This window comes from Pteropus medius, unplaced genomic scaffold, assembly GCF_902729225.1.
Source record: "Pteropus medius unplaced genomic scaffold, Ma_sr-lr_union100, whole genome shotgun sequence".
Lineage (NCBI taxonomy): Eukaryota > Metazoa > Chordata > Mammalia > Chiroptera > Pteropodidae > Pteropus > Pteropus medius.
The window spans coordinates 15,527,464-15,555,213 of NW_024347791.1; the positions used below are offsets into that span (position 1 = coordinate 15,527,464).

General features: G+C 32.1%; 1 protein-coding gene across 8 annotated transcripts in view; it reads right to left on the bottom strand.

Moving 5' to 3' along the window:
- Positions 1-27,750, bottom strand: part of AKAP9 (A-kinase anchoring protein 9) — a 148,853-nt gene that overhangs the window by 22,641 nt on the left and 98,462 nt on the right. For 5 of the 8 annotated variants that reach the window (XM_039878121.1, XM_039878122.1, XM_039878123.1 and 2 more), the window contains 12 exons: positions 16,895-17,057; positions 15,869-16,081; positions 14,867-14,905; positions 13,273-13,505; positions 12,225-12,344; positions 10,110-10,286; positions 9,356-9,460; positions 5,200-5,352; positions 4,668-4,847; positions 2,973-4,049; positions 1,247-1,387; positions 273-758 (listed from right to left, as the gene is read on the bottom strand). In XM_039878121.1, coding sequence (XP_039734055.1) covers positions 273-758; positions 1,247-1,387; positions 2,973-4,049; positions 4,668-4,847; positions 5,200-5,352; positions 9,356-9,460; positions 10,110-10,286; positions 12,225-12,344; positions 13,273-13,505; positions 14,867-14,905; positions 15,869-16,081; positions 16,895-17,057 — 3,087 coding nt within the window. Of the gene's footprint in view, positions 1-272; positions 759-1,246; positions 1,388-2,972; positions 4,050-4,667; positions 4,848-5,199; positions 5,353-9,355; positions 9,461-10,109; positions 10,287-12,224; positions 12,345-13,272; positions 13,506-14,866; positions 14,906-15,868; positions 16,082-16,894; positions 17,058-20,019; positions 20,295-27,750 lie in introns of those variants that run through there. The other 3 variants (XM_039878125.1, XM_039878124.1, XM_039878128.1) reach the window with 2 other exon arrangements.

Below are 27,750 nucleotides of genomic sequence, written 5' to 3' on the forward strand. Positions count from 1 at the left end.
CTATTTATGGCTTACAAGTCTTTAATTTTTTCTCTATGGATATTACCATAAGAAGAAGAAACAGTCATGTATTATGGAATGAAAACATCATGTTCTACATCTGCACAGGAACTTTGGGGGTAGTTATTATCTGACTCTACACAATGAAAGACTTAAAACTGTAATTTTATCATAAGGAAGCGATTCTCCCAAACTTCTTTTTCTCTTAAAAACATAGAATTTTGAAAAAAATCACAGGATGTTGAAAAACACTTATTAGGAAAACCAAATACCTCTTTAGATCTCAGACACTGTAACACTGCCTTCAAGGTACCACATTCCTCTGTCAGTAACTGAATAGCAATGCAGTGTTCTCTTTTCAAGGTTTCAGTTTCTGAAATATGTCTGGATTCCATATCCAAAATTTCAGCAGCATGTAGCTCCTGCATCTGCTCAATTTTTTCAGTAAACTGATTGATTATTTCAGTGACTTCTTCTGATGAACATTCACTCTGTAAGTTGATTTGGATTCCTGCATTTCTAACACGAATTTGTGGAGTCTGATTGCTGCTATTGACCTTGAGAGTCCCATCTGTCTGGGATGCGGAACTTTTATCCATTTTAATAGGAAGTGGCTCTAATATGCAGACCCTTCTGTTTTCTTGCACCTCAGTCTTATCTTCTTTTTCTAAGTAGGATAATTTTTCTTCTGCCTCTGTGAGTTGATTTCTAACTTTGCTTAGATCTTTCTGGAGAAATGCCACAGTTGTTTCTTTCACCTGAAACATAAGGAATAGAACAATAGAACATTTAATTTAAAATACTGAATGTAGAATTTAGAGTAGAGAGTATAATTCATGCTAATATATTTATTTTCCTCAAAATAATAGAAAAAAAAATACTTCAGAAGCATTCATTGTTTCCATATATATATTCGTATATATGTATGGTCACTATAGAAGTTAAATTATTTTATCTGCCTCTACTTTTGGTCCTCATGGGTTCTCATAGTTCTTAACATCTGTTTTTCTCTTCCTTCGTTAATAGACTAGAGATTAAAAGCATCTTCCTAAGAAAGATTCCAAGTCAAAACAAGCAAGAAGATGCTAGTAAAGAAATTTATAACTTTTCATCAAATTCACAAAGGTTTTTACTTTTTTTCTAGCTTTAAGCTATGGATCTGGGTTTGTTTTTATAAAAGAGAATATACTTTGAAATAAAATATAGGTAGAAATAAGTGCATTAGCAGCTATGTTACTTATTTTACCAAAAGTTCTTCTTGGAGTTTTTCTGCCTTTTCTTTATAACTGGCAAGTTCTTCTTTGGTAGCTGCTGATTCAGCTTGAAGAGCCTCAAGCTGACCAAAAAATCCACTTTCTTCCTGGGTATGAATTAGCTCAGTAGTTGTCTAAATAACAGTGGAAAAACATAAAAAACACATCATTTTTTTTTTTTTTGAAGGAATAAGCATTTTTTTAAATTTAAAATGTGTTAATAGAAAATGCTAACTTCTTATCGGGACATACTACAGACTATATATTACATAAAATTTTCTGACAAACTTCCTATAATATTTTTATTAATTTACACTGAGAGAATATAGCACCTTTCATCCAAAGAATTGAAGGTACTTAACAAACATTAGCATTTAAAAAACAATTACATTTAAAAATCTGGATTCTTGCTGTTAAATCTCTTTAACTCCAGATACACAATTGTCGGGAGGCTGAAGGAAAGCAATTCTATTTCTCACAATGAAAGGCTTAGGAAGAGTTTAGATTTGCTTTCATAATACAGGCATCTTCCACTTAAAAAAATATAGCCAAGTTGAAGGAATGTATATATTCTAATGAAGCTTTTTCATGAATGACTGACTGCCTATAAAATAAAAGGGGTTTAAATGATCCATGTTCTTTCAACAAATAGGGAAACTTTCAGAGCCATCATTTTATATTCTTGAGACAGTAAGAAAAGAATGATTTTCTAGGAATCAAAGGTAAATCATGTCATTAGTATACATCCTAAAGATTTATAATTATTAATAAAAATATTTGTTACCATTCAGAAAACTTTCCATTTATGCCACTTTCCTCAAAAGATACCAGGTGTCACTAAAACATTTTAATATTACTTATAGTAATATTACTTATTAATAGTAATAAGTAATTATTAATAGTAATATCACTATTTTATTATTAAGATATTAATAGTATCTTAATAATATTAGATATTAATAGTAATATCACTATTTTAATATTACTTATAGTAATTTTAGTTCCAGTAAGCTAGGAGAAAAAAGCCTAGTAAATGGCAAGAATTATTGTCCTTTGCAAAATAAATGATCTATTTATAGAATTCTGATATATCAGTTAATCTGGTGCTCAGATAAGACTGTGCATCTACTATTCAAAATTATAAATATGTAAAGTGAGAATGTGAAAAGGTCCTTTCATATCAGTCCTACTGCTAAGAAATAACTGCAATTTCAGATCTTTATATAGGTAGACTTACAAAGGCTAAATGCAATTTTTTCCTAGGAAAGGATGAAATTCATATTTAGGTATAAAATCTGCAAAAACTAATGAGATTGCTTACATGTTAATTCAGTATAACACTAATATATTTTTATATTTTCCATTATCTAAAGGGATGATCATATAAATACATTTTAGAGGGAAAAGGATAAAACCTACACAAGTTCCAGAGGGCATTTGCTAAACTTAACATTTCTAAGTTTCTTCTGACTGCTATATTTAATACCTATGCTAGTGAAATAATGTGATGTGAAGACCACAAAATATAGTTTGTATCCATTATTCTAGTGATTATATGACTGTAATAGAATAGTAATATTTTTATAAAAACTCTTTATTTACGATTGCTAGGTGTATAAGAACACCTTCTCTAATTTAGTAAATTAGCAAAGAGCTTAAGGAACAAAGGAAGTTTCTTAGGCTATTTAAGTGAAAAAAAAAAATCAAATTCAAACTAACCTTGGGAACTTCAAAATCTCCTTGAGGGCTTCTTTTTCTTTCTTTGCCACCCTGTTTTTTCTCACTGTCCTCCAGTAACTTCTGTAGTTCTAGTAGCTTCTTTTCTTTTTTGACAGCATTTTTTTCTGCGATTTCTACTTGTTCTTTTTCTAAAATCAAATTGGTCTGCATTTCAACCACCTGGCTTTCTAATTCTGATATTCTCAAAATTAATGCTGATACATCTGACTCCATCTTGTTTTCTGTTAGTTGATTTAAATTCGGTGTATTTGTTCTTTCAGGCTCTGATGAACTTGCTTGTCTACCTTGACAGAGTTTTGTATATTCCTTAACTGCTTCAAGTTGGACCTGACTCACAAGAGCAGCAGCAACTTTTTCCTCAAGTATATTCTGTAGGTTTACAATCTTATTTTTAAACATTTCTGTTTCTGCCTGGGCCAGCTCTTGAATGTCATTTATTTGTTTATAACACTGGGTAAGTTCTAAGTTCTTTGCACTCACAGTGCTCTCAAGTTGTAGCACCTTTGTTTCCAAACTATTTATGGAAACTCTGTTGTTTTCTTCAAAAGATTTGAGGTAAGTCAGATTTTCTAGGGGTTTAAGAGCATCCTCAGTATGTATCGCTTCTAGTTCAGGTTTATTTTTGCTAAGATCATCTACAGCCATGTTAACATTTTTCTCTGGTATGCTTTGGATTTTTTCCACATTTTCCCGTTCTCTCTTTAAGCTGAATAATTCTTGTGTTAGCTGGTTCATTTTAAAATTGGTTTCTCTAAGTATATTTTTCGTAAAGGCCATTTCTTCATTAGTAGTTTCTACCTGTTGCTCCAAAGCCAGTTTTTCCGCTATTACCACATCCAATTGATGTTTTAAACTATCTGCTTCTTCTGGGAGAGAATCAGCATCCACTGATGTCTTCTGTTCAATATTTGCCAATTCATGTTGAAGTTTTTCAATCACTTCATTGAGCTGCTCGATTTCTTCTTCTCTACTTTTCTTCACATGTTCTTGATCACTCATCAAACATTCTATTTGGGTTTCAAGATTCCTTATCAGTTCATTTTTTTCTTCAATAACCTATTAGTTAATGAAGAAAAGAGTAACATATATAATAAATATGTATTTATGTTTTGAGATTTTTATTTTATTTTAGGGTAGGATCTTCAAGTGTTTCACACAAAATAATATATTTCTTGGACATACTAAGTTAATTTTAATATATTAAATATATAACTGTCTCCCATTATATCAAACAAGAACCTAATTTAGAACTTCATTCAAAAAATTTTGTTAAATATAAAGTGATTTACACTTTTAGTAGATGATTTCCCACAAGTAAAATAGTCAATATCAATACATTCTAATTGGATGAAGAATTGAAATAAAAAGTCTACAGCAAATGACACTCAAATGTCATTATCTTTTTTAACTTATACTAAACAGAATTTTTAATAGGTTTGGTTAGAATGATGATGAAATCTAAGTCACCAGAGACTCCCTGTAAAACATCAAAAATTTTTGACATTAGGAGGGGACAAAAATATACATAGCTTGTTAAATTAAAATTAATGGATAAAAGGGAATTAAGGTTTATTTGGCTTTTAAATTCAAAGAGAAACTGAAAAATCACCATTTGCCCTTTAAAAGTCTAGCTTAAATTAACTTCATGTAACAATCAATTTTAAATTAGTGTACCTTGTTATCTGTTGTAATTTTAAGTTGATGCTGAAATTTTGTAACTTGCTCATTCAATCGGTCAATTTCTACCTCTTTTTCCTGCATTATTTGAGCAAATTTCCCAAATAGCACATGTTGGCCCTGAGTAGAGATAGCATCAAATTCCTTTGTAGCAAATCCTAGTTTTTCCATTTCGTCCTAGAAACAGAAATGACCATCTCAGCTGGACAAATTTACACATGGTTTTTAAACTATCTTTCAAGTTACTCTTATAAAACATATAGTGCCCAAAATGAAAAAAAATCAGATATCACAGTTATTATAAATCAAAAATTCTTAAAATATTTTGATAAACTCGAAATTTTTCATTTGTGATGCATTTAAATGTTTATGTTGGCTTAAAAATAAGTTCCATGCAAATCCATTTGCAGCTAATATTCCTCTGTTGAGTACGATTTAGCAGCTGGGTTTAGCAAATGCTTAATACTAAGGCTTGCACAAGACAAAAACTATAAATCATTTACAGGCAAAGTTTTTCTTAACTAATTACCTTAAATAATTTGTTTTCTTGTTCAAGTTCTTGTAGGCGGGTAGTAGATTCCTTTTTCTGTATTTCTAATTGCATATGTAGTTGCTGAACTTCTTCAATCTTATTTTCCAGTTCTTCTCTGAACTGCTCTAATTGTTCTTCTAAGTTCGTGATCTTTCAAACAAAAATTATCGAAAGGAAAGAAACTGTTCATACAAATGTTTGTTAAGAGAGAATGAAGAGTGCTGTATTAGCTCTATAAAGTATGTATGCTTAAAACATGTGAGACACTGAAGAAAGGAATAGGGTTTCTCTAAGTCAGGTATAACTGTGTGGTTTCTAAACATTTTCAAACTGAAAATGCCCAAAGCAAAGAGGAGACCTTCAGAGGAGCAATGTGTTACCTAAAATATTCTCTGATAAAGCAGAAAGCCTACAAGAGTCATGGGAGGAAAGGAAAAAGTCTACGTTTAAAAATTTCTTTTATATTTTAGTTTTTATCTGATAAAATTCTGATAAAAGAATTATCAAAGATAATAATAAAAGAAAGAATTAAATCTGTTATTTTTGCCACCAAGTGAGACTAACTCAATTTAGTCCATATTAATACACAACAAAAGATCTGGCTGCCAGGTGCCTTGTTTAAGGAGAAGGAAGTAGAATTGGAGGTCTGAAATACAGAAACTTAAAGAATAAGTTCGTTATTAATATCGTTTTAGGAAAAAATTAGAGAGCTCCAATACGTAGGACAATAGACATATAGTTCATTTCTAAGGACAGGTTACCATTAATGATAAAGCAATTGCTCTTTGATAGTTATATAGAAACTGGAATGAATGATGAACATTAAGAGTTAATTATTGTTATATTTAAAAAATTGGGTTTGATTGAAGACAGAAACATTTAACCCGTTGCTTTATAGTTACTTATAAATATTTAATGAATGGATGTGCAATTGTGTATTTTCCTGATGATCAAATTGTTTCATTAAAAACCTAAGATTTTAGGAGCAGCATTTAGTGGCAGCTGGCTTAGAGAGCAGTTTATATAAATCATTTATTGCCTTAGAACTTGAAAGGGGGCATATACTGATTACACACAGACACATAATCAGAATCATATCTTAGCACTGGCAAGGTTAAGATCTTCAAAATCATTTAGTCTAATATCTCCCTAACAGAAATAGTATTGATACTAGTAATAGCCATCATTATTGGACAACTTATTAAGTACTACTTAAAATGTTTATATGTATTATTTTTTTAAAACCCTGTAACAAACTTATGAGATCTTTACTAGGTTTATCCTTATTTCAGAGATGAGGAAGGGAGTCACTGGGAGAGGAGTACCTAGTCCTGAAGCCAGGTCACAAGTCCTGAAGCCAGCTTTTGAACCTGGGGAATTTATCTTTGGAGTCTTATATTCTTAACTATCATTTATTGTGCTTCTAATAACTAATGTCTAAGACATTTAAATTATTTTCTGTACACTGGTATTAAACTCAGTAGACACACCTTAAAATATACTTAGTAGTTGTGCATATATAATCATCAGGTTAGTTTGTTGAAAATGGTGATAATTATATCGTCTTCACAGTTACCTAATGTAATAGTATCTATGCCTATTGTTATCTTTTAGATCTACTTTTGATGACAAGGTATTATCTCAACACATACATAGATATTTAAGTTCAAAATTGCTGCCCTACCTCACATGGTATTTATTTTCTTTTTGATACAATAGTTTAAGGTCAAATATTTAGCTCTGTGATCTAAAGCTTTGCTATTCAAAGTGTGGTCCCTGGAGCAGCAGAACTGGCATTACATTGGAACATGTTAGATAGCCAGATTCTCAAGTCCCACCCTAGACCTACTAAATCAGAATTTTCATTTTAACGAGATCTCGAAGGGATTCATATACACATTAAAGTTTGAGAAGCCCTGGTCTAAAGCACTAACATTCTGTCATAAATAGCTGAACTTGAGGCATCATAGCAGAGACTCCAATTCTCAAAAAGGACAGTGTAGGAAATTCTTTCCTTTTATTCAGACAGACTCCAGTTTCTGTCCCAGGCTGTCTTACTACTGAGTCAATAACAACTGCAAACCAGAGTGTTATTAACGTTTGAAAATGGAACAGTAGTTAGACAAAACACGCCCCCATGCTATGGCAGTACAGTATCACAGAGCTCCAGAATCAGAGAAATAAATTGGAGGAATTCTTGGCAACCACTTACTGTGTTACCATGAGCAAGTTATTTAACCTCTCTTAAGACCTGGTTTACTCATCTATAAAATGGAGATGACAACAGAGCCTATACTCAGAGAGAGGATAAGGATTAATACCATAAGGCATTTAAATACTTAGCACTTTCTAGCACAGACCTAAATAAAGTTAACTATTATTATTTATTAGTGCCATCCGTAAGCCAGATCTTAAGCTAGATTACCTATACTATCTGTATAAAGAGCTAAAACCTATTGAAGGCATCTTTTTCTTAAAGAAATTCTTCCTTCTATTTCTTGACATCATTCCCCTTCTCTTTCATCCTGAAACTCCTATCTTTTAAAGTTTTCTTCTCTTTCAATTCATTCTGCATTTCTAAACATTATAATAAACTTAAAAAAAAGTTTTACACAAATTTAGGCTATGAGAGTAGTAGAAGGTATTTCAAATACAATGATACATATAGACATATTTATACTCCATCAGCTAACTGAAAATATTTGCCTAGTGCAGGAGAGAATGCTTAAATTATTTTCATTAAAAGATGTATGTTTTAATTCTATATTCCTGTCTTTCAGTCTCGTTGAAACTGTGATTAGTGACACAGTACTTGTCACTGTTATTAAAAACTAGTAGACCAGGGCCAGCTATCAGTTTAATTCTTTACTCACTCATTCAACATGTCTGGCTCTGTCTCAGACGTGAGTGTTGGTTCTCTAAGGTCTCTTGCAGTTCTAAGCAACTATGATTCTGAGTAAAAGGTAGACAGTTACTGGGGATTTACATCAAGAAATTAAAAGTGTTAGTAATATTATATAAAATTCAAAAGATTATAAAAATACAAAATTAGTAAACTTAATCAACAATCCATAATCAACTATCGTTGCTTTGGGGTCCAGTTTTGAAGGTCCATTTTTTTTAGGGAGCATACAATTTGACTATTTAGTGTAAAGTAAATCTTTAAATGTTTAATCCTTTTTAAAACATATAAACAAAAGTGTTCCTGCCTCTCACAGAAAAGCCACACAAAATAAAAAAGAATGTTTTAGATAAACATTAGTTAGTATTATGTTAGTGAGAAAATAATCCTTTTCATGGGAATGATCATTTCTATTAGTCATTTATATAGATTTTTTTCTCCTCTAAGCTACAGGTTCTCTGAGCTGTAGTTCTAGCTGATGTCTAAGTCATTCTTGTATTTTTTCAAAGTACTCACTAACATTTATACACAGGTTAAATTGAACAAATATTTGTTGTTAGACTATATTAAATGTCCTGAGAAAACTATATGAATAGAGATAAAAATCTAATTCAAAAAATTTAAACATTTTAAATGATATATCACTAGACAATGTAGATGACAAATTGTCTTTGAAAAATTAACAGTAGATAAGGATTATTTAATTAAAAATTGGAAAGTAGTGTTTTAAAAGTAGATTCTTTTTTTTGAAGGGGGAGTAGAAAAACATAGGAGAACTTTATATAATTACTTTATTATTAATCTTTTGTTTTTTGAACATGTTTAGTATATTGTAAAACAGCGCTATAATGTCCTGTGGCAATACAACTTAAAAAAAAGAACCCACAGTAAAGTAGCAATAATAATTCAAAGCCCACAGTAAAGTCAGCTGAAAAAGAGATGCCACTTTTAGCCCAAACACTACTATCCTTCTTTACTTTCCTCTTCATTCAATTCATATCTACCAAATTGGCCTCAAAACTTCTTGCTGCATCAAGGCCTTTACACTTGTCCCCTCTACCTGGATCACTCCTCCTCACACCAACTATCTGTTCAAATGTTTACCTGTCATCAAGGTTAACTTAGGCAATGAACTAAGAAACAGTCTAAACTTTGTTTTAGACCACAAACTCCACTCTATTCAAATGATATTTTCAAAGTGTCTTATTTAATATAATTCAAACCACACTTTATTAAAAATAAACTCCTTACCTCTTTTTCCTTTCTGTCTATAGCATCTCGTTCCGCCTGTAATTGTACTTCTAAGGACAGTTCTGCTTTAGCTTCTAGAGCTCCAAACTGTTTTCGGTCCTCTACCTTTAAATATATAAGAATTTTCTCAAAATTTCAGACATTAAATCTTGATTATCCTTTTTAATTGGAGAGGTAGCAATTCAATTTCTCTTAATTAGGATAATCTACATTAGTGAATAATCAAAAAGTTACAGATATTCAGTTTTGAATGCATTTTATAGAAATTCAAACAGGAAAGTTTGACGCTTTTAAAATTCATTCATCAGATAAAACGAAGGCTATTCCCTCATCTGCCCTACTCTTAAGCTTCCTTATCCTGCTCTCCTTCTACTTATTTTTGCTTTTTGCAAAAATTACAACGGGAATAGATTTCATTATTACTTCTTAGTTTGGGGTAAAGCATCAGGCTAAACTGGTGTCCAAGCTCTTTCACTTGGCTATTATTTTAGAATTACAACTTTGTTGATGGTTAAAAGCATAATTAATTCTTTTGGCTTAACTAATTTTCCTTTCTCAGGACTAAGGTACGCAAAGACCATCTGGGGATAAGAATAAATAGTAATGGTTATGATGTCAATGAAGACGTATATATTATATAATATCCACAAAAAGTCGATAGCAATTTTTTACTTAAAAGAACTGATGTTCGTGTTACTAAGAGTAATCTGCATGAAAACATCTGCTAAAAATCAACCCAAAGAAAATGGCACACCTTTTGAAAAGTGTCTGTGCTAATGAGTAAGGCTTGCTCCAGTTCCCTTACTCTGAACTCCAGTTTCTCAATTTCTTCATTCCGTTCTTGTATATCCCTCTGAAGCTGCTCTTTGGAGAGTAAAAGCTCACTGCATTTGTCTGTTTTTTCTTTCAGATGGTTTGTTAACTGTTCGACCTGGAAATATAATAAGCAAAATCTGTAAATTTAACCCATTTCCCCTTTGCCCCAAGGATACTTGCTAGCGGCACTTGCAGCTGCAGCGTTTACCCCGAGGTAACTTGCAAAGAAAAAAAAAAAAAAGATAAGTCCTAACCTTACCCCCAAAGTTTGCCACGAAATAGCTCGCTTTTATTATTATTTTCACATCGCTATAGTATATCGATATTCTCTGGAAACAAATCATTCTATTTATGTATTGTTTTTAGGAGTGGCATTTACATTTATAAAATATAGTAATTCTCGATCCCTGAAAATGTCAAATCCTAGAAAATGCAGCATTCTAAAATGTGATGGTAACATCGTTCTCGAATAGTTAGTTGTTAGCCGAAGATTCATTTGATGAATCCGGTTTATGTACACGTTTCTGTTACATTAAGATTAGAGGCAAGTTCTGCTTAGGAAAACTCCAAGAACAGTTTTTATATTTTATTTTCACACTGAAAACCAGTCAGATTTGCTTCAGCCTCAAAAGCGTGTTTATGTAAAATTAAATTAATGCTGGCAGCAAGCTATATATTTTTTCTAAACGGGAAATGGGTTAAAAAATTTCAGCAAGTTAACACATCTATCCTCATTTCAAAAGTATTTTTAGATGCTATGCTAATTTTATTTTTGATAAGAATAGCAACTATTGTCTCCAACTATGGTTACATTTTCTGAGTTGATAAAACTAAACAGCACTAGGTAAGAGAAATGATATTGCTTCTCCAGACCTTTAAAGAAGTTCTTTAAGACTAAGACTTCCTTCAGCTAGAAGGAAAAAATAACTTTTAAATGTTGAATTACAACCTCTAAAAACATAACTACACTAAAACCTAATAAAGATAAGTTTACACAGTACCAGCTTATACTCTTATGTGAGATAAAATTACCTAAAAAATCTTTCATGGATCCTATTTTTCTTTCCACAAGTGGTTATAATCAATATATAACAATACAATGGTTCTAAATATCAAAAGGATAGGAGGGGATGAAGGAGCTTTAATATAATCACTTGAAATACTTTTTCAGCCTAAACATTCCACCAGCTCAGAATAAAGATGAGAATGTGGGGTGGCGAGAGCGATCTGTGTACCTTGAAAATTTCCCTAAGTGATTCTGATATGCAGGTCCATTCAAGTAAATGGATTTGTGATGGAAGGATACAGGAAGATTTAATAAGATAGCTTTGAAATTAGTTCTGATTAAGTGGAGAGAGAAAGCTTACTAAAAAAAGAAATATGATAGTAAGAAAAGAAGGAATACTACCCTGTTTCAGTGAGATACTTGGAGGAAATTATCTAAAAATGATACTTATTCCTCAAAACATTAAAAGAAATGAAAGCTTACCTACAATTTACATGTTCGAGGATGACAGCAATAAAGCTGCTGAAAGGAAACTAACAAAAATGGGTAGACTAAGATTTGGAGTAAGGTCAAAAGAAAACACAACAAAACAGGCGCAGCCAAGTGGCACAATATACTATTACAGTTAAGATTTTTTTTTGATCTTGAGAAAATTAGAGGTAAACTGCATAGATTAGTGTTAACAGGGTAGAGGATAAGAAACCCCACAGAGACAGAGAAACTTCATTGGAGTGGACTGAGAAGAGAATGGGAGATGGGGAAGTAAAGAGTGAACAGAGACAACTCTTCATCAGTTTTGTTGGGAATGGGAATAGAAAAAAAAGTAGAGAAGTTTGTTTAAATAGGCAATACTAGAAGATAAATGCAGGTGAGAATGATTCCAAATTTTAATACAAATAAGTTTTAGGGTTTTAAGAACTTTCTCATGTTGAATATTTAATTTTTGGATTTTGAAGATTTTCATAAAATAGTAAGAATTCCTTTGAAGTTTTTCACAACATGCATCTTATTTTGCATATGGTATACAAATTATTGTAAGGGTCTTACCTCTCTAGTTTGGTGTTCATTGATAGGCTGGAATCGAGGTACAACTTTAAGCTGCTGTTCTAGTTTCTGTATTTCCTGTTGGAATACATCTCTCTCATGTTCTCTATCAATGGCCTGCTCCTGAAGTTTAATAATAACAACACTAATTGAAGAAACTATTTATTGAAGCTATTATTTCCTTTACAATCCTTTAGTTGTAGGTATAGTTTTACTTGAAAACAAACAACAAAATATCCCAAACCAAAAGGTTTACAAAGATAACACTTTTTTTGGTACAGAGCCTACTTGGGCTCTTTGACTAAAATTTAAACACTTAAATATTATTTGAAACACATTTATTTTTATTCAAATAATGTTAAACATAAAATGAAATAAAAATATTCTCCTTAAAATGAATTTACTTTTTTGGAGCAAAGGAGGAATTCATTCCACTGTAATTTAGTTACTACACAAAATAAATAGAACAAATTGTTTACTAAATCGATTTCTTTCATCCTAATCTATGTTTTATGCCTAAAATTATAATGTGTAAGAATGATTCTCTGATCTGTGAAGAGAACATCAGGCTTACATGAAACCCCAAAGAAGAAAATCCAAGTGAAATTAGAGATGTAACATCTTTTGGGAAGAGAGTAATGACGGCACGACAACCGTTCCAGTGCCTTGTTTCCAGGAGCACACTGTTATCTGTAATGTTTATCTTTTGTGGGTGAAACAATGGTGGCCAATTAGCTCTTAGGATCCTCACCTGCTTTGGCTGCTGGTTAAAGGAAATAATAGGACAAGCTTCTTCACTATGAATTTGGAAAGGCTAACTGGTAGGGCTTCTTCATAATCTGCCTGTACTGCTTTTAATTCTGATCACTGTACAATAACAATTGCAATAAAAATTTTAAATTGTAATAGTACTTTTCAATTAATTGGTGGAGACACAGAGATGAAAATGTTAGAATTCATGAGTCTCTTAGTAATTTAAAATTCACAACCTAGGATAGCAGCAGGTAGCATTCCACTGAGAAAAGTCAATACTTAAATTGAGAATACTTACATCTAAAAATTTTCTCATTTTTTCTAACTGCTTTTCCAGTGCTTGGTTTTGTTGTCTTAAATCCATTAATTCAGCAGTTTTTTCTTGTTCCAGCTCTATAAATCTACTGACTTGTTCCTCGACATCTATTTCTAGAGCTTTCACTTGTTTTTGAAGGTCATCACGTACTTTGTCAGCTTGACATTGTACTTCTAGTTTTTCCTTCATTAGTTTTTCTGTCTCCTGTAGTAATTCTGTTTATAAAATGCAAAAATATACTAAGTTAAATCACAATGTTATGATAGTGAAATCGCCCATTACTATGATCAAATTTTATTTTAAATGCATGTAAAAAAGAAAATATTCTTATGAAAATGTCAAAATAACGTATTCTTATATCAGTTAGTATCAATAAAATTATATAAATCAACAAAAAGAATATGTCCTATCACTAAAAGAAAATTTTTGTGAAAACACCACAGCAAATGACTTGCCCCCCCACCCCCCAAAAAATCCATTTTACTATGAGGAAAAGAACAAAGTCTAATTAAATTCAAGCATAGAAATAACTCACCTCAGGCAAAAATCAATTCATTTTAAACACACACTTTTATATGCATATAGAATACACATGAAGATCAAATATTGCAAATCTTTAACCAAGGCAAATAAGTGTTATAGAAAAAGAAATACAACTGTAATCAGAATTTCTTGTTAGTCTTACTCCTTATTAGATCCATATTCCTGAGTTAGTCTTACATGCTCACAAGTATGTGCATCAAGGGAAAACTGACAAGAGAGGTAGTGTGGCACAGTGCTTAAGAGCTGAGACTGTGTATGGATTCAAATCCTAGCTCTGCCACTTATTTCCTATGTGACACTTAACATGATGTCCTTCAACCTCCTTATATGTAAACTGGGAATAGTAATAGTACTGATCTCTAAGAGTTACTATGGGAGCAAATGAGTTAATATATGTAAAGAATAGTATCTAGGGCATGGTAAGCCCTATATAAATGTTGGCCGTTAATATTAATCATATAATAATTAAGTATATATAGCAAAGTAAAACAATCCTCTAATGAAGAAAATGGAAGAAACATAGAGTTTGCCAACACTCTACTCAGGACTAGGAATCTATACAAACTAGCTTCGCTTTTAAACCAATACTGAGTTAAATGTTAACATAAAAGTTAATCAACCAGAAAGTCTCTTTGCTAAATTTCCTTGATTCTGTTAATACCATCATCTTATATATATCTTGATTTAGAAACAATATTTTGAAAAAGTCATAGGCTGCAAGGATTTAATATATTTGTTAAAGAAAAAAAAATGTTTTAATAAACCAACATTTTCATTAAAAAATCAAAATGGTCATAAACTCTGTGGAGAAATAGATATGATGATGGTGACTATGAATCTTAGTTGTTAAATTCAAATATAAATATGTAGTTTTATTGTAAGAAAAGATTTTGTTACAGAGAAAAACTGTTAAGTATAAAACACAACAGCAAAATTAGAGATGTGTTAGCTGGTAGAAAATTCAAGGGTCATCCAGATTTTGGAGTTGTAAATTTACCACCCAAAGACTGGCCATGCAATTGTATAAACACACCTGATCCGGGTGCTGCATCGACTGCAGCATCTACTAGTCCTATAAGAACAGAAAACAAAACAAAACAAAAACACACACAGAACAAAAATACAATTTACATGTCTTCTATTTTCTAAAATAGGATAATACACACACACACACACACACACACACACACACAAAAGAATTAGAAGTAAAAGTTGAACCATGATGATTATCATTGGTAACATTTTGAGATATACCAGTGTTTCCTGAATATTTTAAATGTATGAAAATGAAAAAAAAAAAGGCATCTATACTTTCCACATTAAAAATTCCAATTCTAAACCTGTACTAATTTGAGCAACTTCACCATATTACAAAGATGTATGTTGTATTTCTAAACTGATAAAATTCAACTAGTAAAACTACACATAATTCCAACCGCATGTGTAATATAAAAGTGAGAGGATACGATAAAAAGGATTTAAAGTTCCACTGTTACAAAGATTGACATTTATGTTTTCCCTGCTAAACACACTGTAATTCAAGATGTTACTCACTTTTTCATTTAAGAAAAGATTAAAGGATATTCACAAATTTGTATATTCTTTGAACTTAAACTAGATGTCAGCCTACTTCTAACAGCAAGATCTTCTCAATAGATTCTCCTGCAGGCTGAAATCCACCCCCACCTGCTCATTACTAGTGCCATTATCAGTACTCGGTTATTTAATCCAAGTATACATTTTTGCTGTCTTTCTGCTATTAAAAGAACTAAGTCTTACACAATTAAAAAAATATCCTGCCTCATTATGTGCGGCTTTCTCTTGAGGCAGGGGTTTGAGGAAAGATGAAGAATTATCTCTTTCTGTTAAAATCTGCCAAAGGAAAAAAAGAAATCCTGATTCCACATTTACCAGATAGATTTTCTTATAATTTTTAATCCCTATATAAAATACATGAATAATGGCACTCAAAGGGAGGAAAAAAGCCACCTTGAACTTTTAAAGAGTATTTCATACAAAGTTAAAAAATACATACGCTGTTCAGCTGGGCCTGCCTCTGCTTTCATAGCCTCCTTCTGTCTGGACAGTAATTCTCTTTCTTCTTGGATCTGCTGTTGCTCTGCTTCCAATTCTTGTAATCTATTACTTGCACATAACAACTCCTGCTCAAGTCGATCTATTATATCAGCTTTTTCCTGAATTTGCCTTTCAAAAAGAGTTTTTTCATCTGCATATCCATCAATGACACCTATAAGAAATTTAACAGGGAATGGAATTATTATTTATTTCTAATTTTACTATTAGGTTTTACATAAACCATAAAAGCTGTGTACTGTTAGCAAAACTTTCTCATTCCAACCTATTAAAAGTCTTGGATGAATTGCTGCTGCTGATAGCAGCAACTATGGAATGTTCAATTCGGCCTTTTTCTTGTTAACCATTGTGCCTAAATATGAAATTCCTCTGAACTTTCTATTACTTTGCTATGCTAAAGTATCACTTGATGTGGGTGTAACTTGCTTTATTAAACTGACATAAATAGGTTCCTGGAAAGCTTAATATAAATCAGATGCTTGTGAACTGAATCACATTTTAAATATACTAGAGAAAGCTGATATTTTAAGTGATTCTAGAAGACCAATAACCACAACAGCACGGTGGAATATCAACAGCGTGGGGCTTTACTGGCTGAAAGCCTGGCATCACCATTTAATAGTGACTTGAACAACTTATTAACATTTCTTAGCTTTAGTTTCCTCATCTTTAAATTACAAGAGTTGTCTTAGGACAGTGGGATTATGGTAACACACATCTTGTCACCATTGATTCCTGTACTTTCTAAAATATTTTATACTTTCTAGAATTCTATTAAGTAATTTTTTATAATTAAAATATATACAGTTTTAAAATAGTTTGGAGTAATTTGAAGAAAAATTACAACTTTCAATGGTCACTCTAAATTAAGAGTAGTCTGGTGGTTTCCAAACCTGGCTTACATCACAATCTCTATATTTAGACTTGAAATTTCTCCACCTTCAGTTGCCAATGGCAAGTTGCTCACCCTCAGCCTTACTGAGCTCCACAGCCAGCTGCTCTCTGGCCCTGGACTCCTCATGAAGGCGCTCTCGCAGTTCTTCTTGGCACTTAAGGGACTCTGTCACTTCTTGTTTCTGTCTAAATGACTCACGCATCAATTCCGTCTGTGTAACTTTTGCATGTTCAAGCTAACCAAGGAGAGAGAGTATACATATGAAGGCAGGCAAAGTGTTAAAAATACTAGTGTCATTCCACATTAAAGCTTAAAAAAGGTTTTTAAATAAAAATAAACTGTTAAATTGTAGTCATTTAACATTTCTAGTACATGCTAACATTAGTAGGTATAATAAATCAGTAGACAAGTAGGTCAGCTGTGTACAACTTTTCATAAAATGTGAATTCTAGTTTTAGTGAACAAAAAACGTGCTCCTTTTGGAAGTAAACCACTTCACAGTACTAGATCTGTATTCTACCATATAAGGAGAGATATGAAGTTAATGAGGTTTTTTTGTATATGCTAAAGAATTTTTATATAACTATGTGCTGTATGATAAACTTTCTTTTATATTTGAAATTTATTAATTGTGACTCTTGCTGTACACTGTGATGAAGTAATAATATATAATTAGTATAGTGGCATCAATGAATAAAATCATAATGGCAAAACAAAATAAATTACATTTATAACCCATATTTTAACTAAAAGTCTTATGTTTCTATACATTTGTGAAACATCTATAGGACACTATATAATATTCCGTTCCTTCTCAAACCTTAGAATACAGAGGCATTACCTATAAACACAGCCTCCTCAAAATGCTGTCACGGCCACATACTGACTCCATTCTTAAACAATTTTTAGATGATAGTCAAGTACTATACAGACTCAAGGCCAAAGCCCTCAAAAAACAATAATCATTGTTACTAGCTGCATGAAATTGCAGAAAAGCACTGTCTCTGCCTTAGTTTTCTGGGCTGCTGACTGGTTATGTTTTTACTGAAACAACTACATTGGAAAAGAACTAAGCTTAAATTGAGTACTTAGTCCTAGATCACTAACACTATTTTTTAAAAAAGCCATGATGATATACTTTAATAATAGGCTCACAACAATATCATAAGAATTTGTAAATTTATATATAAAGTACTTGGTATATTAGAAAAATATTACCATGTTTGAAGCTTATAATATGAATCCAAAGTAGTGATTTCTAATTGATAGTCAAGTATCAATAATGCGTTATAAAATTATAATATTTAAGAATATTTTATAAGATTTAAGAATATTTTATTCTTAAAGATATTTGCCATAGCAAAAAAATTTTAGAGTTACTAAATAAAGCTTTTTATGGTCACTCTGAATCAATTTCTAGAATATCTAGTATGCAATTATTCTTGTTTTAATAGAATGTTTTAAATATCATTCACAACTTATTGCTTGAAAATAATATGAATACATATTTAAGACTCATAATGGAAAATAAAGCATATATTTTAAATCACAAAACATTTCCTAAAATATCTGTAATAATGTTGCTACCTCAATAAAGATAAAAGCTTATATATATTTCTAATTTAGACTGGTAAAAGAGTATTTTCTTTAAATGCAGATAACTAATATACGTTAGTTTTTATTATGAAGAAACGTGACCAGCGTATAAAGTAATTTTCATACAACTACTCTCCTGAATTTACATTCGCAGACTATATTTTTAAAATATATCAATAGTTTCTACATGTACACATGTAATTTTTTTCTGTACATTATAAAATTATTGCCTGGTAAATACATTAAATTGCTAAAAGAGTTCAAAGCTCTAACTAAAAAGGATATGAGCTTTTTTCTTTTTCAAATTCACTGTACAAATACAACAGAGCATTTACGACAACAAAAATACTTGCTTTAGATAATAAAATTTAAATGTCTTTGCTTCTATATTCTACCTCTTGACAAGATCTAAACCAGCCATCAAGCACATTTAAATATCCACCATAAAACCCCAAGAAATAACTTCAGTTTTATAAAACAAAACAAAGAAGTTGGAAGAATCAAATACAATAAATCTAGCAAATTTTATTTTTTTAATCACAGATGGGCACCCGTGCTTTAACTGGAATAAGAGACTCCCTTCAAATATTCATCTAAATACTTTACACTTAAAGGAAAATCCTCTTTTATCCAGTTGAGGTATGATTTATTCCTAATATCTATATAATACCTATACCTAATATTTACTAAATATGAAATTCAATATTTTCAAATAATTTAAGAAATCCATCATTTCATTAAAAGTATGTATAAAGCATCAGTAAATATTCTGTCACTTTAATGTAAAAGTATCAAGGCGGTACCAAAACTGTTCCGAAAACCATCTGGCTTGTTAAATATTAGCTAGCGTATTATAGTTAAAGCCATGAAAGTCATAAAAAGTGCTGAATAACTTGTAGTTATGCTGAATAACTTGTAGTGAATCATTCACAACATATTTAAGTCTCAAATGAACCTGAAATACTAACTATGCTAAACACTTACCCTGAACAATGTTAATAAAACACATTTCACATAAAAAGCAAAGCAAGATATTTCCTCACAGGGTTAGTAGGCATATTAAAAACACTGAATTTAAATTTCTTAAGGAGTTAGTAAGAAAATGAAAATTACTATCCAGGTTCCCTTTTCCTTGTCTGGAACCACTGCCAATACTCCACCTGACTGTAAACAGTTCCTAACTGGCTCAATGACAATTCACTTAGCTGTTTCAGGTTTCACAGTGCCTAATTCCCTCAAATATAATTGTTCTATTTTTACTCGGGATTGGCATCATAAACATATAAAAGCAAAATTCTTAAGGACAAGCAGGTTCTTTTAAAACTGCTTGTGTGGCATGGGAGAACTGTAATATCTCATTCTACTTTCTGGAATTAAAAACATAGCCAAGTTGGGGCTCTCAGACCACATTTAGTCCTTTAATACATCCAGGATGAATGAAGAGTAGTAACACGACAAACAACAAAACAAGATTCTATTTCATTTGCTCTTACTAAATACATTTAAACTTCAATTATCATTACAGTTTTTATAAACTAAATGCATTAAAACTAATTATAAACTAAAGCTAAAAGTATAAAAAGTATTTTTTTTATACTTACTGAATAAGGAGGGGTAGGCAGTGAAATTTTAGAAATAAGCTTTAATATGTGCCCATTTCTTTTATGAATAAAATGAAAAATAGAAGTATTAATAATTACTGAGTTATTTTCATCCAAATGTTCACACAGAGGAAAAGGATGTGGTAAAGGCACACGAGATTCAACCTCATATATGTCTTCATCTTGTTCTTCCAACCATGAGCCACTGAGTTTTACAGTTGCCAAATAGGTCCTGTAAGAATCCATTTTAGGAGATGCAGCTGCCAATTTTCCTCATGTGCTTTATTAGTTTTCCAATACATTAAAGAGTTCTTTTTTTAGTTTATCAAAATAGAACAGTATGAAAATTTCTTTTTAGCACTACCAAATAAACATTATAAAGCTAATGATAAAACTGAACAAAAGAAAAACCCCACCAATCTAAAAAAAATTTAGATCTTTTGGCCTTCATCCAAAAACAAAAAAACCAAAACAAAAAATAGAACAAAACAAAAAGCAAGCAAACACCTTTTAAACTAGAATTAACTAAATCCTTGAAGAACAGAAGAATAAAAATAAAAGTATCTAATTAGCTGAGCAAAAAACTGCTTTCAGTATCAAATACGTCTATGGAAATAAGGAACCCTTCCAAGCCGAACCTGGCAGAGAAGGTCAAGTTTTAAATCTCCACAGCAGCAGTCTTGAGAAATTTAAGTCGCGACATTATTTCCCTTGTTCTTGCTGCTTCACTCAATTCAAAAGTAAAAGCTCTTCTGAACTGAGCTATTCAAATAGCCTCTCACGCTGAGCCAAAGGATTCTAGTCAATGTCCCCTGAGGAAAAGGTCAGAAAAGAGGGTGTGGTTTAATGTCTTTATCTATAGGTACTCTGACAGGTGGAATGTGAATTAATATGCCCACAAAAAAGCCTGCCTAACAGGATCCAAGTTCCACATCCAAGCTTTGAAAAGGGTATTTAGACAAGTTTATAATTCTTCTAAGATAAGCTAGTGTTTTTCCATTCTATTAAAAATTTTGTTTTAATTTAAAAATGTGAAATCAAGTAGGTGTGAGTCCACATTACCAATTAGTTCTTCAACTACATTAAATCATAATTATTTTTGAAAAACTACATTAGTACTTCTTTTTGATATTGTCTTAGAAATAATACTCATTCTTTTTAGCAGTTACTATAACTAAATATAGATAGTTCAATTATAACCTATTTCCACACCGAATTGTTTAGAGAGTTAATGTTAAGTTAATGTTAAAGCTGCATTGTTTATAAGGTTGGTAATTTTAACATTTAAGGTATCCTATGAATGCTGACTAAAACTTAAAAGTGCAAGTTGCAAATAATAGCGTTTTTGTAGCTCCAGAAACATGGAATATAGTGATTAAATAAACTAGCACTCAAAACTTTAAAGGATGAATTTAACTTTTTAATATTAAAAGAGCCTCATTAACGAAAGTTGTATTAAATTAAAAAGCTTTCAATGTGGTGTCTTTTCTCTATCTAGTAACTAAATATCCTAAACCCACAAAACCTTTATCGATAATGGAAAGACCCATATTAAAGCCAGGAGGTATTCTGGACCAAGCAATGACAAATTTTTGCTTACTATAGTTTCTTAATGTGAGCCCTGCAGTCTATGAAGACGTTTTAACATCTGTACAAGATGGAAGCCTAATCCTATCACTGGTGCAGCTAAACCTGACATTACTGGACTTCAGCAGATACGAAAGCATCAGTACCCTAGCTGCTTGGCTTTATGAACTGGTGGGACCCATGCTTAGCATGTCAAATACTTCTTAAAATACTCTTTCCCAGCTCCCTCTGCAAATTACAGTTTATTTTGATAATCGGGTGTCCAATCTCTCTTACTTGAAGCAAAAACAACACCTTGAAAGTAAGAAGTATCCCTTTATAAATAGAAACATTCAGGTCAAGGTAAGAACTACAGAGAAAACACCAGAGAGGAAAAAAACAATAACCACTCAAGAAAACAATAAATTAAGATGATTTAGAAGTATGGGGCAAACAGCACTCATAACAACAGTATATTCACTGATGGCATATTAATTCATGTTCAGAAAGGTGACTGAATAAAAGTAACTCATATTAGTCTCTCCCCCTCATTTTGAAAGCATGTAAAACTTCCTTCGATCCACATAAAGATATATATGTAGGTGGTATCCCTTTGTAACTTACCTGTAGGTCAAGGTTAAGAAAATAACCACAAAGAAAACAGAGTAAAATCTGGGGAGTAGGGGAGACTCAAAAGAGCAGTTAAGATGATTTGAGATAGGGGCAAAAAGCTCTCCAAACAATAATATAATAATTGATGGTATATTATATTAACCAACGTTCAGACAGATTACTCTGAATTAGAATAATTCAAGTAATATACATAAATATATATTTATATATAAATATATATTTAATTTTAGAAAGCACATAAAACTTTTTGCAGTTGAAAACAGTTAAAATAGAATGAGTTCAATATTTAGGATACCCTCTTAAATATCCAGACTAGCTCATTATCAGGTTTCAGATAATCAAGATTTTCATGTATATTTGAAGGCTTAATTTATGGTATAGAGTTATGTTTTCCAAACTAGTTTTAATTGTACAATGTCACGCTGTTTAATTTTTTTTTCTCCTAAGTATTTCCCTCAAATTGTAAAACACATCTGTTGCTTCCTTTTGGATTTTGACTGACTTATTTTTCTAAGTTATTTAATAGAGAGAATGAATCCTGGATACCACATCCTGACAGAGCCCTGACCAATGCTTCTAATAAGCACACTGGGGGCAACACTTAAGGGCAAAATGTGTTTCAACACTTTGATTGCATTTATCTTTAAAATGCAAAAATGACAAAACAAAATTCTAACTTAAGCTACTGTTTCATCCTCAGGAAAAATCCTTTTTTTTTTTTTTTTTTGAGAAAATATAGAAACATGTAGCTTAACATCCATTATTCTTTAATTAATAAACTTATGAGAGTTGCCTACAATAAAAATCACTCTGAGAGTAAATTCCTTATTCCTTAATTTCTTCCAAGGCCTTAAGGAATCTCTCTGGCTCTAAACTTAGTACCTCTGGATTCTGGAAAGCTGTAATTGCTGAAAGACTATGCCTAGAGAACAGATTGATTTCTGTTTCTACCTGAACCAAGAATCAAGAATCCGAAGCCACACTCTCAAAAATAACTTTTCTGCAGAACCACAACTACTGACTAAATATTAAGTTAAAAGAGGCTTGCCTTTCTCTGAGCTTGAGGGTAGTCTGTAAGCACTTTTCTCATATTATAATGTAAGCTATCCCAAACAATAGGCAACCACAACAGGCTCACTATAGGCCCAACTTTATGGTAGCCTGTCTGGGCAAAAGCGAAGTAAAATCCATCATAATAAATGTATTATTACATAGATTTGGATATACCATTGTGCATATCACTTGTCAAATTAAATAAAAATAGTAAAATGCTCCTATAATCGATATTATGAAATCAGCCTATAAGGCAGATGTCGATACTTAGTAAAGAAAATGCTTACTTGTTCTTTTATTAAGGCAGGAAGTACCTATGGAACCTAAAGCAAGCCAAAACCTTAAAATTAAATACAAGGATTAATCATATAGCTTCCACTAAAATTACACAACATATAAATTTACACCATTAAAAAAGAAAGAACCTTGATATTTACTTAGACTATGAGGTCTTTTCAATGAAACTTTACCCCAACCCCAAACACAAGACCACAATCACCTGCAATAATCCCTCTCTCTAATCTTACTGGAGGCAAGGCCTCTCACCTACCCTGAGGACCTGGCTCCACAAAGCCCATCTCCACCATCCTGCATCTTCACCTCCCTTGCTTCTCAATATAAACTATTCCAACCTTTAAAAAAGCACTCCCTTTCTTAAGCTAGTGCTTGCAGTTTTCTTCACAGCTAGGTGATGAAATTGCTCTCTATTTCAATTCTATTTCTTCAACTCTCTGAACTTAGAATTTCTCTTCAACCAACTCCATGAAACTGTTCTCATCAAGGTCACACTGACGCTATATATACCAAAACATCCAATGGAAACCAAATCCTCAGCATACATGACTGCTCCACGGTATCTGAAATTTTTGCAAAATCACTCCTTACCTGGCTTTTATGACACTATGATCTTAATTTTCCTCTTACCTCTCATTCTTTAGCTCCTTTGTGTACTTATCTACCTGTATTCTTTTAAATGTCAGCATTCTAACAGTGCAAACAATTAGCCCTGTGCACTAACACTAAGGCTTCAAATGTCTTTGATGACAGCTTCCAATGTAGTTCTCCCTAGACTCCACTGAATCTTTACATGATGACCTCCTATGCATTTCAGATTCAGATTATCTAAAACTGAACTTATTATGGACTTATTTTACATCCCTTATCTCAGTAAAGTAAAATACACCAACAACCTGGTTGAGTCAAGAATCACGCATGGTTTCCTCTCCCCTTTCTTACTGTCGGCATCCAACCGGTTGCACCAACTTCAATAAAATCCAAGTTCTGAAAAGCTTTGAAATCACTTTCCTCCTGACTTAATTTCATCTCTGTCACTTTTCACTCGGAATGTTCTAAGAGTTTCCCATTTCTCTAAATTTAGCATCTCTCCTCACCAATGTCCTGCCTATCCTTCCACCACAGTGCTGCCTGAGAAATCTCTCTAAAACACAAATTTGATAGTATTTCATCACCGAAAATATTTCAATGACTCCCCGATTTTTAGCATAAAGTTAAAACTCTTCAACTTAGCCCATAAGGGACTTTGACATGTAACTGCTACCTATCCCTTTACCTTCAGCTTCTATTAGTTTCCCACATTCCACCCTGAATGTTTATAACACAGAACTATCCATTGTCCTCCCACACATCATGCTGGTTTACACCAAGATGTTATGCCTTTTGCCACAAATTTTCTTCTTGACCTACCTTGTTTCTACTTGTCTTTAAATCTTTAGTTCCTTTCCTATAATTTTCTCTTGAATTACTCTGTCATCTCCATTACTCTACTAAAATTGCTCTTGTAAGGTTATGGATGACGTCACAGATTTCAAAATCCATTCCTTAGTCAGTAACTTACATAACCTATCAGTAGTAATTGACAGTGATTCAGTCCTTTCATTTTCAAAGGGCAGAAAGTGGCAGTTAAGAGCATGGATTCTGAAGTTAGACTACTTGGATTCAAATTCTAACTCTATCATCTAACTTGTAGGCCTGGGCAAGTGACTTCTCTAACTTGTTTCTATGCTTCTGCCCTGGACCCTCTACTCCCCGCCCGCTCCAAGTCTATATTTAACAGAGCAGTCAGTGATTCTTTTGAAAAATCTAAGTTAGGTCCTTCAAAAATCTCTAATGACCCCAAATTGGAAACAATCTATATGTCCTCTAAACCAGCGGTTCCCCAACCTTTTTGGCAGGGACTCATGCTCCTATGAGAATCTAATGCCTGGTCATCTGAGGTGGAGCTGAGGTGGTGATGCTAGCGCTGGGGAGCAGCTGCAAATACAGATGAAGCTTCGCTCGCTCACCTGCTGCTGACCTCCTACTGTGTGGCCTACCAGCCACAAACCAGGGGCTGGGGTCTCCTGCTCTGAACACTGAATAAACAAACGGTGATGCACTCATACAAGGGAATACTCCTACGCTATAAAAAGGAACAAATTATTAATACATATAACAACATATAACAACATGTATCTTAAATATACTTTGTTAAAGCAATGAAGCCAGACCTAAAAGAATACATGATGTATGACTTCATTCATGACACTCTAGGAAAGGTAAAACTATAGGAACGAAAAGCAGCCAGTGGTTGCCAAGGGCATGAGGTGAAAAAGGGGCTGATTACAAAAGAACAGCACCAGGGAATTTTTGGGAGATGGAACTATTCTGTATTTTGTCTGTGGTGGTAGATACACATCTCTAGGCATCTGTCACAACTAGAAGAACTATCAACAAGAGAGAATTTTATAATATGTAAATTTTAAAAAATTAATTGAAATGTAGGGGAACTCAAAATGGAATAAAAAAATGTAACAAATGATATTCACTATAAAAAAAATAACAAAATTACACCAAATGGGGTGGGGGGGGAGAAAAAAAAGCTCACTTAAGATACTTTGAAAAACAGTATTTTCACTGTATAACATAAGGCTAAAGACAGAAAGTACTGTATATAAATACTGTACTCTAGTTAGTAAATTTGCTTTTCACAGGGGTACAGGTTAGCAATTGTGAAATTACTTTATGGATATGTATGGGTATCAGTATGAATTTATGCTTTTTATTATATACAAAGATAGATACAGAAATAAATATAGATGCAAGGGTAATATACTATATTTTTAAACCATCTACTGAGAAAAACTAGAAGCCATGACACTCTAGTAATAATGAGCACATCTAGCATTCAGATCTTGGTTTCTAAATATTATATTCCAATAAAAAGAATGTGAATTCCTTGGAAAAGCAGATGACTCAAGCACTGGGGCACGGAAGATACAAGATGGGCCTGGAGCCTCTGATAGAAAAAATGTTTGAAAAGTAAGCATTTTAAAGGGCACAAAAGCCAACCTGGAAGAGTTCTTAATGCCAAAGCTAGAACAAAATGAATTATTATCGCACTGGATTATAACCCATTAAAAAAAAAGAGCGGTAAGTCCATGTAAATCCTGAAAAGTTAAATGTGAATGAAGAGACAGCTCTACAAAATAATTCCAATTAATAATTAAAGGAATGTGGAGAAAGAAAAATCACCATTAGAACACCACAGTAATAACTGTGCAGGCAAAATTTACCAATAGATGCTAGAATTAGTGGGTGAAAGTTGAAGGAGGAAGAGGATATCTACAGTCTCAAAGTACCTTCCCCCAAATATTTATTAATTACAAAGAGAAAAAAATAGAAATATCTTTCAGCAGATACATCAAGATTAATATCACCAATCGAAAAAAAAAAATTATGGCTAGTGTTTTCTGTGGTTCCTCTAACAAATTTACATCTACTCCCAAGTCATGAAGATATTCTCTCTGGTAGGTTTTCTCTCCCCGCACCCTCCCCGCCAATGCCCATATACATATCTAGTTGTTTCAATTTTTTTTTGGAAAATATTTTTCTTTTCCAATTGAATTGCTTTGAGGTCTTTGTTGAAAAAGTCATGGGTGTGGGTGTACTTCTGGTATCTATATTTTGCTCCATTGATCTGTTATATCTGTTCTTTAACAGTACAGAACTGTCTTGATTACTGTAGCTTTGTATTAAATTATAAATTTAATTAAATCTCAAAGTCAGGTAACAAATTCTCTAAACTTGTTCTTATTTTTCAAAATTTTTTTTGTCTATTCTAGGTCCTCTGAGTTTCCACATAAACTTTAGAATCAGCTAGTCAATTTCTATTTCTAAAAACCTGCTGAGATTTAGATTTGGATTGCATTGCATCTATAGGCTAATGTAGAGAAAACTGAAATCTTAACAATATAATTTTCCAATGTGCAGATACAGTGTATATTCCATTTACTTAGGTTTTTATTTCTCTCAGCACTGTTTTATAGTTTTAATATATCTTTTGTTAAATTTATCCCTTAAGTATTTTATCTTTTTGGATGAAATTATAAAGAATGTTTTTAAAAGTTTATCTACAAATGCTACATAATTGTGTGTGTGTCCTGTAACACTTTAGAGATTCTTAAAGGAAGACTCTAACGT